At 43.6% G+C, this 21313-nt stretch overlaps 1 protein-coding gene and 1 pseudogene across 3 annotated transcripts; one reads left to right on the forward strand and one right to left on the reverse strand.

Annotated features, from left to right (window-relative positions):
- The first annotated feature begins 64 nt into the window (after positions 1-64).
- LOC120031592 lies at positions 65-14006 on the forward strand (annotated as a pseudogene).
- Positions 14007-14163: 157 nt separating this feature from the next.
- On the reverse strand, positions 14164-18984 carry si:dkeyp-97a10.2. Of its 3 annotated transcripts, none has more exons than XM_038976973.1 (6): positions 18707-18984; positions 18364-18473; positions 17226-17585; positions 16367-16606; positions 15562-15658; positions 14164-15099 (listed from the first exon to the last, which is right to left on the reverse strand). In XM_038976973.1, exons 2-6 carry the CDS (start codon positions 18416-18418, stop codon positions 14934-14936), a joined length of 918 nt encoding a protein of 305 aa, XP_038832901.1. In that variant the 5' UTR covers positions 18419-18473; positions 18707-18984; the 3' UTR covers positions 14164-14933. The 3 variants fall into 3 exon arrangements, with proteins under 3 accessions (XP_038832901.1, XP_038832900.1, XP_038832902.1); XM_038976972.1 differs by having other exon boundaries at positions 18364-18423; positions 18707-18983; XM_038976974.1 differs by having other exon boundaries at positions 14164-15076; positions 18364-18423; positions 18707-18981.
- Positions 18985-21313: the final 2329 nt, after the last annotated feature.

The raw sequence follows: 21313 nt of genomic DNA on the forward strand, positions 1-21313 counted from the left end.
AAGGATCGAGACCTGCATATAGGTTTCTACAACCTTTGACTAACTCAATTCAAGCTGTCTATTTATGTTGGTAGGAGTGGCCACTACGAGTAGGAAGCCCGGTCAGCGTTACTGGATGACAGACTGGGAGACCAATAACAAGCTGCTCACGGACACGGCCGAGCACCAACGCCACCAATCACAGCAGACAAGGCAGGAGAGGCAGGCCCTGAGGCACCAGACAGCCTGTAAGGTACAGGGACTGCTATGGATGTCTGATGCCAGGCAGCAGGCGATGCATTGACAGAGAGATGATCAACTCATGTTCACATCTATACCCCCATAATAACAAAGTAATACTGTGCGTGTCCGTGGGCTCTTCTCCATCTGTCTGACACGCTAGGATGAGAGTGACAGCTGAGACAGGCTGGGTGACAGGATCAATGAGGTCACTGAGCAGAAGGACAGACTGCAGTTCTGCGTACAGGCAATGGAGATAGAGATCGAAGCTCTGACACAGGTCACTAATACTTCATATGGCAGAAAATGTGGGAGAACTACTTAATGTTCAACTCCCTTTACTAACCAAAAACATAATCAACACGTATACTGTCGTACGCATGTCTGTTACGTTCGTTGATGGAAGGATCGGACCAAGGTGCAGCGTGGTAGGCGTACATCTTTCTTTTATTGATGACACCGAAAAAAAAAAAAACGAAACGCACAGTTCTGTAGGGCTGGAAAGCAACAGTACAAAAACAAGATCCCACAAACTAAAGGTGGCACAAGGCTGCCTAAGTATGATCCCCAATCAGAGACAACAATAGACAGCTGCCTCTGATTGGAAACCATACAAAGAAATAGAAAAACTAGAATGCCCACCCAAATCACACCCTGACTTAACAAAATAGAGAAATAAAAAGGCTCTCTAAGGTCAGGGCGTGACAATGTCACAGAACACAATCTGTCAGTGTCCCTAATTTGTTAGCTTCAGGAACCTCTCAAATTGCTTTGGGAATCCGCAATCCACTATGCTATTTGTATGCATTGTTGTGTCGTCTGGTGCAGTAAACTCTACCTAAATCCTACCCTTATTAAGTAAACTAATCGTAATCTAATTATGCCTGAGGGTGTTATTTTTGTTCTTTCTGGAAGTATGTGTGCTTGTTGACAATGAATTATAGCACACATGTTTAATCATCTAGAGGATCTACAGGGGCCTGCGAAGGTTATTCACCCACTTGGCATTTTTCCTCTTTTGTTGCCTTACAACCTGGAATTAAAATAGATTTTTGGGCTGGTTGTATCATTTGATTTACACAACATGCCTACCATTCTGAAGATGTGAAACAAACAAGAACTAAGACCAAAAAACAGAACTTGAGCATGCATAACTATTCACCTCCCAAAGTCAATACTTTGTAGAGCCACCTTTTGCAACAATTACAGCTGCAAGTCTCTTGGGGTATGTCTCTATAAGCTTGGCACATCTAGCCACTGGGATTTTTGCCCATTCTTTAAGACAAAACTGCTCCAGCTCCTTCAAGTTGGATGGATTCCCCTGTTGTACAGCAATCTTTAAGTCATACCACAGATTCTCAATTGGATTGAGGTCTGGGCTTTAACTAGGCCATTCCAAGACATGTAAATGTTTCCTCTTAAACCACTCACATGTTGCTTTAGCAGTATGCTTAGGGTCATTGTCCTGCTGGATGGTGAACCTCTGTCCCAGTCTCAAATCTCTGGAAGACTGAAACAGGTTTCCTTCAATAATTTCCCTATATTTAGCGCCATCCATCATTCCTTCAATTCTGACCAGTCTCCCAGTCCCTGCTGACAAAAAACATCCCCACAGCATGATGCTGCCACCATGCTTCACTGTGGGGATTTGGTTCTCAGGGTGATGAGAGGTGTTGGGTTTGCGCCAGACATAGTGTTTTCCTTGATGGCCAAAAAGCTCAATTTTGATCTCATCTGACCAGAGTAACTTCTTCCATATGTTTGGGGAGTCTCCCACATGCCTTTTGGCAAACACCAAATGTGTTTGCTTATTTTTTTCTTTAAGCAATGGCTTTTTTTCTGGCCACTCTTCCGTAAAGCCCAACTCTGTGGAGTGTACGGCTTAAAGCAGTCCTATGGACAGATACTCCAATCTCCGCTTGGAGTTTTGCAGCTCCTTCAGGGTTATCTTTGGTCTCTTTGTTGCCTCTCTGATTAATGCCCTCCTTGCCTTGTCTCTGAGTTTTGGTGGGCGGCCCTCTCTTGGCAGGTTTGTTGTGGTGCCATATTCTTTTCATTTTTTAATAATGGATTCAATGGTGCTCCGTGGGATGTTCAAAGTTTCAGATCATTTTTTATAACCCAACCTTGATGTCGATCCACAACTTTGTCCCTGACCTGTTCGGAGAGCTCCTTGGTCTCCATGGTGCCGCTTGCTTGCTGGTGCCCCTTGCTTAGTGATATTGCAGACTCTGGGGCCTTTCAGAACAGGTGTGTATATACTGAGATCATGTGACACTTAGATTGCACACAGGTGGACTTAATTTAACTAATTATGTGACTTCTGAAGGTAATTAGTTGCACCAGATCTTATTTAGGGGCTTCATAGCAAAGGCGGTGAATATCTATGTACGCACCACCTTTCCTTTTTTCTATTTGTTTCTCTTCACCAATTTAGACTATTTTGTGTATGTCCATTACATGAAATCCAAATAAAAATCAATTTAAATTACAGGTTGTAATGCAACAAAATAGGAAAAATATCAAGGGGATGAATACTTTTGCAAAGCACTGTATTTCAGGCGTTTAGTACAAACTGTATTGTCAACCCTGTCTGTCTCTCCCTTTCTCTCTCTCTCTCTCTCTCCCAGGTGAAGGAAGAGGTGGAGCGGGCCCTGGCTGACACGGCCGTGCCCCTGGAAGTGGTAGTGGAGTGTCTGACCCAGAGAGAGGCCCCGCAGGGGGAGCGAGCTGGTCAGTGACCCCCTGCAGGGCCATCTGAAGAGGGAGGCCCAGATGATTGCCACCACGCAGCAAGAGCTGCAGCAGCACATCAACAAGGCCTTCGAGCAGCTTTGTTAAGCCAAGATAGAGATTTAACTGCCGTAGGTCTTTGGATGTGTCTCAGGATATAGTTTCATTGATCCATGGAACATAAAGGGCTTCTATCAAACAGACAGTTGTGTTGCTCTTAAAAATAAAGGATAATGCGATGTGAAACCGAAACGGGTGGATGCTACTGACAATTGGGGGCATGTGTGAGGTCTTACATTTAATTTCACCATTGCTTCATGAAGACGTATTGCAGCAAATTTGACAGGAAACATTAAAATTCCACTGTGCTCTGTAGCCTATGTGTGCTGATGTATGCCTATAATTAGTATTTAGAATACTAGAATAGACATGAACTATCTTATGACGGTGTAAAAGGTCAGCCATTTTGGTCAGGGAGTTGGGCAGCCAGTGTTGTGATTAAAATATTGTGAAAGCAATCAGTTTGAAGATTATCTTCAAAGTATTTTCATTAGCTAACTAGCCAGACACTTTTATTGGAATGATTCCAATCTTTTTACAAATTAACTGCCAATAATCCATACAAACAATGCAGTCAATCCACAGCCATACACTGGCTGAAATCAGTTGATGATATTTTAGAGGCTATTTATACAGAAAATGTGTCTAAAACACGTAGAAACTGTATTCATAATTATATGACAATATTTTAGGTTGACAATTCTATTACACAATTTCTGATACATCACATGCCTTTCTTTTATTTTCCTGCATAAGTAAAAGCAGGAAAGTATCACCTATTCCTCTACTGTCCATTTGGATTTCTCCCTGCCATTATCATACCGTTCTGGAGCTTTGAGAGTTTGACATATCCCCTCTAGTAATTTAATAGAATCTCTACCGATGTATGCTTGTTTGTCTATAGTTCTATGGGGGTGATGCATCTAATTTCCCTTCTTAACAATGTAGCATCAATAAAGTTTATTCCATTTCATTTTAAGCTGTCTCAAGGAAGCCCACCAACAGCTGACCTTTGACCTAACCAACAAGAGTGAAGCCCTGGATGTGAACCAATCATGCCTGTCACTTAGACAGGTCACCTGACATATCCTTCAAGCCTGACCCCACCCACGTACCCACTAGGTAAGGACGGGAGCAGAATAGTGCCTTGTCAACATGTGTAGAATAAAGGAGATGATAATGAGATAATCATGAGTGAAATTATACTGTATAGTTCTAGCATATTTCTAGGAATTTTGTTTTTCATAATTGTCACCACTAAATAATTTGTTTCGGTGTTCAGATAGCAGAACACTCAAAGAAAGCAGAACACTCAATGGCAGACAAATTCTCAGCCTTTACCTAAATCTAGATGTATGGTCTTTTGTACCACTAAACCTCTTCTGATCCTCTAAACCTAAAACATTTTCTAATTTATAACACAGTACTTATAGTGTACTGTACTTACCGATGTATAACTGTGGCTGATTTATGTCTTGTACCCTGCAGTGCCTCCACACACCAGCAGTCGGTGCAGTTCACCCACTACAACATGACCCAGGCTGAGGAGGCGATGCAGGCTTCCCTACAGCTGAGGGAGACCATGACCTATACAAGGATACAGGTAGCAGAGGACTGATCTAGGATCGGTTTACCCTCCCCAAACTAACATTAACCATTAGAGGTAAAAACACAAGACTGAGCTTAAATCAGTGTCTAATGGCAACTTCAACCTACTCCTACAAAATAATGTGTGGGTGGGACTGTCTGTATTGTGGGAGGAGGAGAGGGATACATGTTATTAATAGCATAGGAAGGCTGGGTCGGGGAATGGAAACTGGGGAAACTGGCTAGGTGGGGGCTCATGAGGACACCATGAAGAGAGTATGTGTGGATGTACACTCAGAGACTGTTTTATGCAGTATAGAAATTGGTTCCATTAGGCGTATAGGACAACTCCCATAACAAACTAATAAAAAAAATGGGTTGTTTGGTATTTCTAAGTGTTTTTGGACAGCAATTTAATAATACGCTTGCTGCCCATTTCAAACTCTATACGTGCCGGAGGCTGGTCTAGCCAGAGTGGATACAAATCCCAGCCCATACCCTATTCTGCATCTCCCTACTTCTCTGTCTCCCCTCTCATTTCATGCTAGCCCCGTTTGAATAAAAATAAAATACTTGAAAAATAAATATATATAACACTGAACAAAAATATAAACGCAACATGCAACAATTTCTAAGATTTTACTGAGTTACAGTTCATATAAGGAAATCAGTCAATTTAAATCAATTCATTCGGCTCTAATCTATGGATTTCACATGACTGGGAATAGGGGCTGGCTTAGAAAACCAGTCAGTATCTGGTGTGACCACCATTTGCCCCATGCAGTGTGACACATCTCCTTTGCATAGAGTTGATCAGGCTGTTGATTGTAGAATGTTGTCCCACTCCTCTTCAATGGCTTTGCGAAGTTGCTATATATTAGCGGGAACTGGAACACGCTGTCGTGCAGTACATGTCGATCCAGAATATCCCAAACATGCTCAATGTCTGGTGAGTATGCAGGCCTTGGAAGAACTGGGACATTTTCAGCTTCCAGGAATTGTGTACAGATCCTTGCGACATGGGGCTGTGCATTATCATGCAGGAGGTGATGGCATCGGATGAATGGAACGACAATAGGCCTCAGGATCTTGTCACGGTATCTCAAATTGCCATCGATAAAATGCAGTTGTGTTCGTTGTCCTTAGCTTATGCCTGCTCATACATAACCCCACCTCCACAATGTTGTCATCAGCAAACCATACACCCTGTCTGCCATCTGCCTGGTACAGTTGAAACTGGGATTCATCCGTGAAGAGCACACTTCTCCACCGTGCCAGTGGCCATAGAAGGTAAGCATTTGCCCACTGAAGTCGGTTACACCAACGAACTGCAGTCAGGTCAAGACCCTGGTGAGGACGACGAGCATGCAGATGAGCTTCCCTGAGACGGTCTCTGACAGTTTGTGCAGAAATTCTTCTGTTGTGCAAACCCACACTTTCATCAGCTGTCTGGGGGGCTGGTCGCAGACCATCCCTCAGGTGAAGAAGCTGGATGTAGAGGTCCTGGGCTGGCGTGGTTACATGTCGTGGAAACGTGTCGCGGTCTACGGTTATGAGGCCGGTTGGACATACTGCCAAATTCTCTAAAATGACGTTGGCCTCCAATAGAGAAATTACGTTGGCTTATGGTAGAGAAATGAATATTCAAAATTCAGAAGGCACTCACACATCTGCAGGTGCATGGTAACAGTTGAACAATATGAAGGAAAAACCGCACACTGCTCTTGATAGTTTCACTGATCTTTAATAAGCTTACGTATCGTCCTCACCGCCTTCTTCAGAGCTTTTGTGAGTTTAAAAAAAATTAGCACCCTTATGTAGACCTAGCCCCACCCACATCCGTTCCACTCATCGAAAGGGGTTGGGGCGCAGGAAAAACAAATCAGTGCTACCAAATATAACAATATGCATTTAATAAATATTCAAATAAAGTGTGTAAAGACCCGCTAAAGCTGAAGAACACTCCGTAATGTTCACAACCACATATACTTTGAACTCACGAAAAGTGGGAGGTGTGGTCAAGAAACACTGGCATATTTTATCATCGGACCCAGCTTTGCCGGCTGAATTAAAAAATTCACCACTTATTGTGTATAGGAGAGGTCGCAATTTACGCAATAAATTGGTTCATGCCAACTGCCAGCCACAAAAGAAAATCAGCCAGGCTCTTTCACGCCCTCTTCCAAATGGTAGCTATAAATTCAGAGGATGCGCACAGTGCAACAATATGATGTAGAGTGAATATTTCTGCCACCCACATACAGGAAAACGGTTCCAAATAAATTACATTATTACTGAGCAATATTGCATGCACATTTTCGGGGTGGAAATTGTATTATTTTATACTAATACAATTGCTCAGATAAAGAGATTGTGTTCAAAAAGGAATAACTAAAAACTAAAATGGGGTTTAAAATTATTGGCACCTCTGTTTTCAGTACTCTAGCACCTTTCCCTTGTGAGGGGAACGACACTGAGCCTTTTTCCAAAATGTTTTATGAGATTGGAGAACACGTTGGGAGGGATCTTAGACCATTCCTCCATACAGAATCCTTCCAGATCCTCGATATCCTTCATCTGCCCTCTTCAAATCAACCACAGGTTTTCAATGGGGTTCAAGTCTAATTGCTCCTGTAACTCGCTGTAAGACCGTCTGCTAAATGACTAATGTAAATGTCCATAGACTGAGATGGCAATTGCAAAATGTTGATTTTGTGGTCAATTAACCATTTCTTTGTGGATTTTGATTAGTGCTTGGGGTTATTGTCTTGCTGGAAGATCCACTTCCGGCCAAGTGTCAGTCTCTTGGCAGAGGCAAAAAGGTTTTGGGTTAAAATGTCCTGGTACTTATTACTTGGTAAAAGTTCATGATGCCATCGACCTTAACAAGGGCCCCAGTACCAGTGGAAGCAAAATAGCCCCATAACATCAAAGATCCACCACCATATTTTACATTAGTATTCAGACCCTTTGTTATGAGACTCGAAATTAAGCTCAGGTGCATCCTGTTTCCATTCATCATCCTTGAGATGTTTCTACAACTTGATTGGAGTCCACCTGTGGTAAATTCAATTGATTGGACATGATTTGGAAAGGCACATTCTTCTGTATACACTACCATTCAAAAGTTTGGGGTCACCAAGAAATGTCCTTGTTTTTTAAAGAAAAGCAATTTTTTTGTCCATTAAAATAACATCAAATTGATCAGAAATACAGTGTAGTAGTTGTAAATGACTATTGTAGCTGAAAATGGTTGATTTGTTTTATTGAATATCTACATAGGTGTACAGAGGCCCATTATCAGCAACCATCACTCCTGTGTTTCAATGACACGTTGTGTTAGCTAATCCAAGTTTATAATTTTAAAAGGCTTTTTGATCATTAGAAAACCCTTTTGCAATTATGTTAGCACAGCTGAAAACTGTTGTCCTGATTGAAAGGAGCAATAGAACTGTGCTTTAGACTAGTTGAGTTTCTGGAGCATCAGCATTTGTGGGTTCAATTACAGGCTCAAAATGACGAGAAAATTGTCAGTCTATTCTTGTTCTGTGAAATGAAGGCTATTCCATGCGAGAAATTGCCAAGAAACTGAAGATCTCGTACCACGCTGTGTACTACTCCATTCACAGAACAGCGCAAACTGGTTCTAACCAGAATAGAAAGAGGAGTGGGAGGCCCCGGTGCACAACTGAGGAAGAGGACAAGTACATTAGAGTGTTTAGTTTGAGAAAGACGCCTCACAAGTCTTCAACTGGCAGCTTCATTAAATAGTACCTGCAAAACACCAGTCTCGATGTCAACAGTGAAGATGCGACTCCGGGATGCTGGCCTTCTAGGCAGAGTTGCAAAGAAAAAGCCATATCTCAGACTGGCCAATAAAATAAAATATTAAGATAGGCAAAAGAACACAAACACTGGACAGAGGAAGACTGGAAAAAAGTGTTATGGACAGACGAATCTAAGTTTGAGGTGTTCGGATCACAAAGAAGAACATTTGTGAGAAGCAGAAAAAATGAAAAGATGCTGGAGGAGTGTTTCACGCCATCTGTCAAGCATTATGGAGGGAATGTGATGGTCTGGGGGTGCTTTGGTGGTGGTAAAGTGGGAGATTTGTACAGGGATCTTGAAGTTAGGCTATCACTCCATTTTGCAACGCCATGCCATATCCTGTAATTGGAGCCAATTTCCTCCTACAACAGGACAATGACCCCAAAGCACAGCTCCAAACTATGGAATAACTATTTAGGGAAGAATCAGTCAGCTGGTATTCTGTTTATAATGGAGTGGCCAGCACAGTCATCGGATCTCAACCATATTGAGCTGTTGTGGGAGCAGCTGAACATATGGTACGTACTGTAAGAAGTGCCCATCAAGCCAATCCAACTTGTTCAAGGTTCTTCAGGAAGCATGGGGGGAAATCTCTAGATTACCTCAACAAATTGACAACTAGAATGCCAAAGGTCTGCAAGGCTGTAATTGCTGCAAATGGAGGATTTTTTTATGAAAGCAAAGTTTCTAAGTGACCCCAAACTTTTGAACGGTAGTATATATATATATATGGTCCCACAGTTGACAGTGCATGTCAGAGCAAAAACCAAGCCATGAGGTCGAAGGAATTGTCCGTAGAGTGTCAAGACAGGTTCGTGTCAAGGCACAGATCTGGGGAAGATTTCAGCAGCATGGAAGGTCCCCAAGAACACAGTGGCCTCCATTAATCTTAAATGGAAGAAGTTTGGAACCACCAAGAGGTATCCTAGAGCTGGCCGCCCCCGGCCTAACTGAGCAATCGGGAGAGAAGGCCTTGGTCAGGGAGATGACCAAGAACCCGATGTTCACTCTGACAAAGCTCCAGTGTTCCTCTGTGGAGATGGGAGAAGCTTCCAGAAGGATAACCATCTTTGCAGCACTCCACCAATCAGGCCTTTATGGTAGAGTGGCCAGATGGAAGCCACTCCTCAGTAAAAGGCACATGACAGCCTGCTTGGAGTTTGCCAAAAGGCACCTAAAGACTCTCAGACCATGAGCAAGATTGAACTCTTTGGCCTGAATGCCAAGTGTCATGTCTGGCGGAAACCTGGCACCATTCCTACGGTGAAGGATGGTGGTGGCAGTATCATGCTATGGGGATGTTTTTCAGTGGCAGGGACTGGGCGAATAGTCAGGATTGAGGGAAAGATGAACGGAGCAAAGTAAGAAGAGATCCTTGATGAAAACCTACTCTAGAGCGCTCAGGACCTCAGACTGGGGCGACGGTTCACCTTCCAACAGGTCAACGACCCTAAGCACACAGCCATGACAATGCAGGAGGGGCTTCAGGATAAGTCTCTGAATGTCCTTGAGTGGCCAGATCCCGGACTTGAACTCGATCTAACATCTCTGGAGAGACCTGAAAATAGCTGTGCAGTGACGCTCCCCATCCAACCTGACAGAGCTTGAGATGATTTGCAGAGAAGAATGGGAGTAACTCCCCAAATACAGGTGTGCCAAGCTTGTAGCATCATACCCAAGAAGACTCGAGGCTGTAATTGCTATTGAAATTTCAGTTCTTCAGTTCTTTTCTTTTTTAATACATTTGCAAAGATTTCTAAAAAACTGTTTTTGCTTTGTCATTATGGGATATTGTGTGTACAGTAGACTGATTATTTATTTTTTGGTATCCATTTTAGAATAAGGCTTTAACGTAACAAAATGTGGAAAAAGTCAAGGAGTCTGAATACTTTCCGAATGCACTGTATGCTTCTGTATATGCTCGCGTGTGTGCCCAAAGAGCTCTATTTTCATGTCATCTGACCATAGCACCGGTTCCAATTCAAGTGCCAATGGCGTTCATCAAACTCCAGGCGGTGCTATGGTCAAATATCATATACGCCATAGCTCAGTATTTGTATTATTTATTTTAAACAGCCTTTTTTGCTCATCTTTATCAAGAACGCCAATAATTATGGACAAGAATGTATTGCAAAGACACCAGTAAGTGGACTTCAGTAACTGTTGTTTTGGAATACTGGTGTAGGGGATTGTTGAAGCTGAGGAGGACATATGGGTTTATTTTAAAGGCGTGCGTTAGCACTTGTTTTATTTGGCTCAGGCCGAAGCGGTGTAAACTGTATCCGAAGAATATCATCCTGATCGATATACAGTACAGAAGCATTCAACAGGAAGGGGAGTCTGATCTATAAATGCTGTAGATCATCTTCACGAGGGGATTGTAATGTGTTCCAGAGGCTTGTTGGTATTCTCCCTCACACAGTCTGAAGAGGACGTTGTCATCCCCTTTGAAAACATCATAAGCATGTTTTTGGGATAAGCTTTAAGGACTTGTTACTTTAAAAAACTGCCATGAGTGGCCATTTCCATGAACTGAAGTGTAACTGACTTAGTATAGCAACATCATCCTCTCCCAGAGTGTCTCAGAGTAGGAGTGCTAATCTACTGTAGGATCAGGTCCATATCATCTTATTCATTAGGATCTAAAAGGCAGGACTGATCCTATATCAGCATACCTACTCTGAGACTTTCTGAATACGGGCCCCATATTCCTTATAACTGCACCGTAAGACTCTTACTTATATCTCTCTCCTCTGTGTGGTCTCTGATGCCCCCATCTCTTATGTCCCTTCAGAGCCAGAATGACCTGGAGGGACAGCGGATCACTGCTGGGTTCAACCTGCGCAAGAGTGCCCACCAGCTCCAGCAGGCCTGCAGTCAGCTGCGCTGGCAGCACACGGCTGTGAGTACAGAGTCCTGTTCATTAGGGCACACAATGGAAAATGTATTTCAATGCAAAATGAACAATTCTGCTTTGACTAAATATTGATATTGAGGACAGATGTAGATAGAGGCCTGGGGAAGACTACCATGTATCCAGAGCTAAGCCTTAGAAATGCTCTTGTTAAGCATTAATGACATGCATAGCTCTTACACCGGGTCCTTCTCATGCTATACATCCACTAAACCCATTAGACCGCCCTCCCCCCGTCTCTCTGACACGCACTGACCTAAAGCTGATCTCCCTTCTAATCAGTGCAGCACAGCCTTTTTCCTTTGTTAGAGCTCCGCTGGGCCCCATCCATCTCCATCGACATGAATACCTATAGTCCTGGTAAGGAAGTCCACTCCAAAGGCAATAACAATAGCAGTGTCTGGAATGCACGGGGAGAGATTAGATAAGACTGGGGTCAATGCAGGGAAGGCAGATCGCCTAGGTTTCTCATGAATGTGTTATGGATCAGTAACGTCATATATACAGTACGGTAGATCCGAACAAGAAGTGGAATTTATGAATCAGCTATTGTGTGAGAGCTTGAGGCTAGAACCATAGAGAGCATAGATGGTGATAAGATAGTATTGACTAGCATAGAAAGCAAAGAGGACAATTCTAGACGGCCCTTCTTAGCTGCGGGAGGTTTCTCCGGGCTTCTCAGTGCTGACTCTGTGCTCTTTTGGCTCTGTCTGTCCCACCAGACCAGAGAGGAGATCACAGAGCTGTTGAGGGGCATCTGTTGTCTGGAGCAGGAGCTGCTGCCTACAGAGTGCCCCCTGAAGCTGGTCCATACCAGGCTGGAGAATAGGAACTCGAGGCCTGGAGTGGACCTCTGCAGAGATCAGGTAGAACCGTAATAATAGAATTACTGGAATGGGGAAAAAGCCCCTCAATCCAGGGCAATTTGACAGTACGCCCACGTCAAGGGAAATTGACTTGAATGGTAATGTCTATTTTACTAATTCTATTTCTATGGTTGATTCTAACTTGTGAAGCAAGAATGGGTATTCTTTGGTCTTGGAGGTTCAGACTTTTGTTCTATGAAAGCCTGCACAGATTGACCCTTCAGAGGACCTGAGTTGTGGTAAAGGTTGATTTTGTCATGGAAAAGGAGCTATGTCTCTTTTTGTCATATGATACTGAACAAAAATCGAAACGCAATATGTGAAGTGTTGGTCCCATGTTTCATGAGCTGAAATAAAAGATGCCATAAATTTTCCATATGCTAAAAAATCTATTTCTCTCAAATTGTGTGCACAAATGTGTTTACATCCCCATTAGTGAGCATTTCTCCTTTGACAAGTTAATCCATCCACCTGACAGGTGTGGCATGTCAAGAAGTTGGTTAACCAGCATGATCATTACACAGGTGCACCTTGTGCTGGGGACAATGAAACGCCACTCTAAAATGAGTATTTTTGTCACACAACACAATGGCACAGATGTCTCAAGTTTTTAGGGAGTGTGCAATTGGCATGCTGACTGCAGGAATATACACCAGAGCTGTTGCCAGAGAATTTAATATTAATTTCTCTACAATAAGTCGCCTCCAATGTTGTTTTAGAGAATTTGGCAGTACGTCCAACCCGGCCTCACAACCGCAGACCACGTGTAACCTCCACATCAGGCTTCTTCACCTGCGGGATCGTCTGAGACCAGCCACCCGGACAGCTGATAAAATTGAGGAATATTTCTGTCTAATATATATATATTTTTTTCACCTTTATTTAACCAGGTAGGCCAGTTGAGAACAAGTTCTCATTTACAACTGCAACCTGGCCAAGATAAAGCAAAGCAGTGCGACACAAACAACAACACATAGTTACACATGGAATAAACAAACATACAGTCAATAACACAATAGGAAAAAATCTATATACAGTGTGTGCAAATGAGGTAAGATTAGGGAGGTAAGGCAATACATAGGCCGTAGTGGCGAAGTAATTACAATTTAGCAATTTAACACTGGAGTAAAGTGTTTAAAGCCCTTTTGTGGGGAAAAACTCATTCTGATTGGATAGGCCTGGCTTCCCAGTGGCTGCGCCCCTGCTCTGTCATGTGAAATCCTTAAATTAATGAATTTATTTCAATTGACTGATTTCCTTCTATGAACTGTAAATCAGTAAAATCATTGAAATTGTTATATGTTGCGTTTATATTTTTGTTCAGTATATAATGTGTGTCCATACCTTGACTCTGTGATCTCTGTAGGTGCACTCTGGACTGGTGGAAGAGGCTAAGCAGTTGGGAGCCACCATAGTGTTACACTCACATAGACTTGGCTAGATTCTGCTGTATGTGTTATTGAGTTGCTATGAAAGTGAGCACATCATATATCTGCCGCGTATGACTCTTTCACAGCATATTGAACATATGATGTGTTCACTTTCATAACACATTGGCATTTAATGTAAGGACTCCCCCCACACCATCTAACCCTGTGTTGCTGTTCTGTGACCCTGTGTACCAGGCACTCACTGCAGTCCCTAGAGGAGCAACAGCCTGTATGGGAGACGACCTGTCCAGGAAGCAGGAGGCCCTGGAGCTGGAGCAGCGCAGCGACCTCATCCGCCAGCACCTGGAGGCCCTGTCTGAGGCTGAGACAGCCGTCCCCATGCCCGGCTTCACCAGAGAGATGTACTGATGAGGTGGACACACACATGAACTCACACACGCACACTTTTATTCATGGCCATAAATCATTTTGAAATCCACTATGTCTGGAGCGGTTGTACTTTGACTCCCATTCCCTGACTGAATTGTGGATTTACAATAGCGATCAATTTAACTAAAGCCTCACACAGTTTAAAATGTGCTTTTTATTACAAAGAATACACAGCTAAATATACAATACGTTTATAATATACAAAAGTTACAAAACAAGGAATTGTTTTTAATTTAAAACAAATTATTTTAGAGCGTTATATAAAAACAATAGCAAGTGTAGTTCAGTACAATGAGGGGCGGTGTAAAAATGATAGCATGTGTAGTTCAGTACAATGAGAGGCGGTGTAGAAATGATAGCATGTGTAGTTCAGTACAATGAGAGGCGGTGTAAAAATGATAGCATGTGTAGTTCAGTACAATGAGGGGCGGTGTAAAAATGATAGCATGTGTAGTTCAGTACAATGAGAGGCGGTGTAGAAATGATAGCATGTGTAGTTCAGTACAATGAGAGGCGGTGTAAAAATGATAGCATGTGTAGTTCAGTACAATGAGGGGCGGTGTAAAAATGATAGCATGTGTAGTTCAGTACAATGAGAGGCGGTGTAGAAATGATAGCATGTGTAGTTCAGTACAATGAGAGGCGGTGTAAAAATGATAGCATGTGTAGTTCAGTACAATGAGAGGCGGTGTAGAAATGATAGCATGTGTAGTTCAGTACAATGAGAGGCGGTGTAAAAATGATAGCTACGACAAAAACAGGCAACACACTGACCAAAAGTTGCTCTTTCCATTTTTAGAACTCGTCAATTGGCCAACAAGCAGTTCACTCTCCACATTGTTCCAATGCACTGAAAGGTCATGCTGCTCACAGGGAAGGAAGCTCCTCCCAAAGTGTTTTGTACACTTACTGTCCTTTTATGAGTCCATCTTTGAGTAGGGGAGTGTAGCGAAAGTACTTGGGTACTGTAATCAATGGTTCACCATTACAAGTTGTCCTCAAAATCCTCCTGAAGCCTCTCGCCTCTGTTACTGTATCGCCTGTGTCTCCTAAACAGAAACCAACAGAAACTCTAATATGTGTAAATACAACAACACACTGTAAATTTTTAACATTTTAGTCATTTAGCAGACACTCTTATCCAGAGTGACTTACAGGTCCAATTAGGGTTAAGTGCTTTGCTCAAGGGCACATCGGCATATTTTGCACCTAGTCGACTCGGGGATTCGAACCAGCGACCTTTTGGTTACTGGCCCAACGCTCTTAACCGCTAGGCTACCTGCCACCCTATATTGTACTGATAGAATAAACAAAATAATTGTAATATCAACTGACAATGTCAAGCGTGCAATGCCTTGATGTGATATTGTAGCTTCCCATTTTGAGGTGCCCATCCATTCTCTCTTCCCATTCTGCAGTCTGTCAGCGACCTCCGTGTCCTTGCTATGTATGGCTTTATCTTACAGTATGTACCGTAGCTCAAAATGAAATGTGTATCTGCGCCGCATGACTAGGGTGTCAGTGTGTGTTGTACCTCCACAGTAGAAAAGCGAGCGCTGCTCCACAGACCAGCAGGATGACGAGCGAGACCACCGCCACCGTGGTCCTCTTGCCCTCTCTCTCACACGGCTCTGACGGACCAGACAGTACAAGGTCACGACAATATGGGGACATGTTATGGTCTCCATAGGACAGCCTCGGAGTCACTCGGACTTGGCTCTCGAAATATGGACACTGTACACACAGTATTAACATGAACGATACATAGGGCATACCACTCACACTCACAGAGAGGCTGTACATTCAATGGATATGAATGGTGTGGGCACTAGCTTGGGCATCGACTGTTTCTGCATTCAGCATTGCCTTTGAGGAAAAGTTACCTACCTGTTCTGTCTGTCAAGGAGATATGAGATTTCTTACCCATGCTTTTTAGTACTATTACATAGAACATTGGTCACCAACCCTGATCCTGGAGAATTACAGGGTTTGCAGGGCTTTCTTACAACCTAGCACAACCACATCTGATTCAGCCTTGAGCTGCGCTAGCTAGCTAGAAGAACAGTCTGCATACACTGTAGCCCTGCATGACCAGGGTGGGTACACTGGCATAGAGACTAACAGACAGATGGCTGAATCACACTATAGGGCCAACATTATTATTTCTAGCACGGTTCCATCAAAAACAGTATGGTGGATGCGAAACCAGGCCGTGCCACTGCAGCTTGGCTTGGCTCGGTTTGGCCCTGTAGTGTGAATCAGGCATGAGAGACAGATGGGGTTTGTGTAGAGACTGAGAGACAGATGGGCTTAGTTAGTTAGTGCGTGGGGTTCCATACCTGCTGTGTAGGTGGCAGAGCTGTGGCCCAGCTTGTTGCTCACCATGCAGGTGAAGTGACCGCAGATGGGGGCAGAGGAGACGAACAGGGTCTTCCCATCAGGCGACACGTGTCCCACAGCATCGGTGATGGCTGCCCGCTCGTGGAGCCAGCTGAATTTAAGGTCTGTCCCCCAGGTCTCCACACAGAACAGGGAGGAGTGGGACACGTTCACTCTCACTGAGGGGTGGTGCACAGCCTCTGAGAGGAAAGACAAGAGACAGAGAAAAGAGAATGAGACCAGGTGTGAGAAAGGTCAGATTTGGAAGTTGGAACTGAAAATTGTCTCGAAGAGGAGAAAGAGAGAGACAGAGGGTGGTTGCGTCATGAAGTAACAGTGTGAGTTGAGCGTGTTGTCTACTGAGGCTTGGTGGCGGTGACTTGAGAAGTATGAGGCTGTGAGGAGGAAAACAGATCAGAAACTTAGAGAGAAGACATTTGACAGAGAAAAATATAGCGCTTGGAACTATTGAAGAGGGATTGTGCGAGACGGTCGTTGGACTGATAAACTGAAATATTACCGACTCAAAGTTGAGTGTTGGACTGCAGTGAAGCATACATTTATATTATAAAGACAAAGAATGAGCTTAGGCAGAACTGACCCAACAGTTAATCGTCTATAAGAACATAACTCCAGAGGACAGGAAGGAATATCTAGGAATGTATTCAAAACGGCAACGTAATCAGACAGTCTGTGTTGTCACATAACTAACACGTCATTATAGTGGCATTTTAAGTAATACGTCAGCATAGGTGACATAGAACGACGGTTAAATGTCACTATTGATATATTCTACTTAGACCATGTTGACCGTCGTACCGTACTCCTTGACGGTACACTGTCCAGCGGTCTTGATGCCAGCCTGGTCAGTGACGGTCACGATGTACACCCCGCTGTCCGCCACGCCAAAGCCCTCCAGCTTCAGTATTGACCCCTGCTCCTCCAAACTCAGACGCCCGTCCAAGCGTTTTCCTTGACCGGGGAACGTAATCAACGTCACCTTCCCAGGATTCCCTGGAGTCTTTGCGTTCTCTGGCTCCCGTTCCCAGGTTATCATGGAGATCTTTTCTTTGGGACCGCGGTCGATCTGGACCTGGAGAACTAGACGTCCGGCTGGGAGTACATTGACCGGCTGCGGGGTCTGGAAGTGGACCGACACGCACTGGTACCCACAAGACACTGGGGACAGAAACATGAGCATACGCTATTGTATTGCCTGTGGTGATTGGATATCAATACCTTACCAGCCTTCGTTGGAGCCTGATGGAGAGAAACATTTGAGGAAGGGCTCATTGTAATGGCAGGAGTGGAGTGAATGGCCATTTCAATGAGCCTGTCCTCCGATTTAAAATGACACCAGCCTCCACTGCTAACCACTGATACGGTTGGTTTCTATGTTTTTCATGACTTAGCTCATGATTTCTTACATTTGTATTTAGTATGAAGTGAAGAGGACTTTCATCGGGTAGTCAAACAGTAACTGAGAGCACATGATAGTTCTGCCTGATGTGATGTTTGTCAAGCTTTGTTGTTACTTGACTAACCCTCTGTGGAAACCTCCGTCTAACACAAAGGGAAGTTTACATCTCTTACAGGGAAAGACACCATTTCCTCAGAAGACGCAGATTGAAACACACTCTATTGTCTCAATCACCTCAGATGACCAGAGCTGCACGCTCCTTGGCTCGGTCTAGACATATACAATAGTACTGTGCACTGAAGACAGTATATCACACACAAACTGGAAAACATGTAATCTCAACACACAGAACCACATGTTAAGGCTGTCGCGTGAGACTACTGATGATGTATCAGTCCAATACTAATATGGTAAATACAACATACACAAATGGTCAAATAGAGCAGTCAAATACACTGCGCCTGGTTGCACCAATACACTTAGATACAGTAGTGTGACATTTTTACATAGTGTATCATGTTGCACAGAAGCACTTACACAAGAGCAGCGGTAGCAAAGAGAGGCTCCAGGAGAGACAGTGTTGCAGCCTCATGGCACCTGAGAGAGAGAGGGAGAGAGAGAATAACAGACTGACAGACAGTCTGAGACTGAGAAAGAGAGAGAGAGAGGAATAACAGACAGAGGACGTTTGTCTTGGATGGTTCCCATGACCTCTCTGATAAGACACCGATAGAGACCCAGTTTTCCAAAGAAGAGGTCATTGTTTCACTTCCTTTTCAAAGTCTGACTTAGTAGCTTGCCTTAAGGAACTGGTCTATATCTGTGCATAGACAATGACCTGCACTGGATCAAAGTCAGCAGCAGTTTGAAATGCACTTACCTTCCCAGCTGTACAATGGATTATGAGTCAGAGATTATGAGTCTGGAAGTGGCAGGAGGTGCATTCATTCAAAAGGAAGCCCACTTTTAAGGGGTAGGGCACAGCACGCCAGGAAGCTTGGATGCAGTTTTACAATATAAAAACAAAAAAATCCTTACGCAGATGGAACAGAAAAATGTCAACCATCAAAGACAACCCAAAGAAAGAGGCTGGAGTGAACGAAAAGTTGCTCTGATAGATTGTAGTCTGGTGCAGGACTTTGTACTCTCAGCCCTTCCCTGTGTGAGGTCCAGCCAGTTAGGTACTTAGACGTCACCTTGTTTTCAAGCTGTGCAATTTCCTCTTTCCCTTTCCTGTACAATAAGTGCCACTACTCAGCTGTGTTTAAACAAGCGGATTCTATTGTATTTTGTTATAAAATTATCACACTGATTATCACTCCTCCCCCCCTCCATCTATTTGTGTCCAAGCACCCTCTCAAATGCCAATGCAACAAATCATATTGTCCGGACACATACTTTGACACCAAGGGTTGAACACAATAAGCAAATAGAAAAGTAAATGAAATTAGAATAGCATTCTCTCAAGGGAAAGTTAACCATGTTGGAATGCTGTGTTCAAAAATGTGTTTTGTAGTTTGGTGGTGGTTTTCCATTATTATTCAGGTTATGATGATGGATTTTTCTACAACAATATCAAGCTATTACTTTAAAAAAAAATGTTTTACATTTCCTGTACCACGTATGAATACAGTAATGTACTGTCCCTTTTTCAGGACCCTGTCTTTCAAAGATAATTCGTAAAAATCCAAATAACTTCACAGATCTTCATTGTAAAGGGTTTATTATTAAACACTGTTTCCCATGCTTGTTCAATGAACCATAAACAATTAATGAACATGCACTTGTGGAACAGTCGTTAAGACACTAACAGCTTACAGACGGTAGGCAATTAAGGTCACAGTTATGAAAACTTAGGACACTAAAGAGGCCTTTCTACTGACTCTGAAAAATACCAAAAGAAAGATGCCCAGGGTCCCTGCTCATCTGCGTGAACGTGCCTTAGGCATGCTGCAAGGATGCATGAGGACTGCAGATGTGGCCAAGGCAATAAATTACAAAGTCTGTACTGTGAGACGCTTAAGATAGCACTACAGTGAGACAGGATTGACAGCTGATCGTCCTCGCAGTGGCAGACCACGTGTAACAACACCAGGACAGGATCGGTACATCCGAACATCACACCTGCAGGACAGGTACAGGATGGCAACAACAACTGCCTGAGTTACACCAGGAACGCACAATCCCTCCATCAGTGCTCAGACTGTCTGCAATAGGCTGAGAGAGGCTGGACTGAGGGCTTGTAGGCCTGTTGTAAGGCAGGTCCTCACCAGACATCACCGGCAACAACGTCGCCTATGGGCAGAAACCCACCATCGCTGGACCAGACAGGACTGGCAAAAAGTGCTCTTCACTGACGAGTCGTGGTTTTGTCTCACCAGGGTGATGGTCGGATTCGCATTGATGGTCAAAGGAATGAGCGTTACACGAGGCCTGTACTCTGGAGCGGGATCAATTTGGAGGTGGAGGGTCCTTCATGGTCCGTCATGGGGCGGTGTGTCACAGCATCATCGGACTGAGCTTGTTGTCATTGCAGGCAAACTCAACGCTGTGCGTTACAGGGAAGACATCCTCCTCCCTCATGTGGTACCCTTCCTGCAGGCTCATCCTGACATGACCCTCCAGCATGACAATGCCACCAGCCATACTGCTCGTTCTGTGCGTGATTTCCTGCAAGACAGGAGTGTCAGTTTTCTGCCATGGCCAATGAGGAGCCCGGATCTCAATCCCATTGAGCACGCCTGGGACCTGTTGGATCGGAGGGTGAAGGCTAGGGCCATTCCCCCCAGAAATGTCTGGGAACTTGCAGGTGCTTTGGTGGAAGAGTGGGGTATTATCTCACAGCAAGAACTGGCAAATCTGGTGCAGTCCATGAGGAGGAGATGCACTCCAGTACTTAATGCAGCTGGTGGCCACACCAGATACTGACTGTTACTTTGGAATTTGACCCCCCCCCCCCTTGGTTCAGAGACACATTATTCCATTTCTGTTAGTCACATGACTGTGGAACTTGTTCAGTTTATGTCTCAGTTGTTGAATCTGGTTATGTTCATACAAATATTTACACATGTTAAGTTTGCTGAAAATAAACGCAGTTGACAGTGAGAGGTTTATTTTTTTTGCTGAGTTTGTCTCTTCACTGTCTCCTATGGAAGTGTAGCAAAGTGCGCATTTTTTCCATTTGCTTTATATCATACATAGCCATCACAAAAGTAGGTTTAAGTTTAAGTTGTAGATGTGATGGCATACAGTACTTAACAAAAAGATACAAAGGTATAATAAGTCAAAATATACGTGTGGACACTGCATCAATAAATACCACAAATCAGCATATACATACACCAATAACAAGCATTTCACTATACCCACAATAACATCTGCTAAACATGTGTATGTGACCAATACAATTTAATTTGATAAAAAGGCATATCAATATATTTTATTGATGCGGAATAGGGCCACAGCTCTTAATAGGAATGATCACTGG

Source organism: Salvelinus namaycush, chromosome 37 (genome assembly GCF_016432855.1).
Source record: "Salvelinus namaycush isolate Seneca chromosome 37, SaNama_1.0, whole genome shotgun sequence".
Classification (NCBI taxonomy): Eukaryota; Metazoa; Chordata; class Actinopteri; order Salmoniformes; family Salmonidae; genus Salvelinus; species Salvelinus namaycush.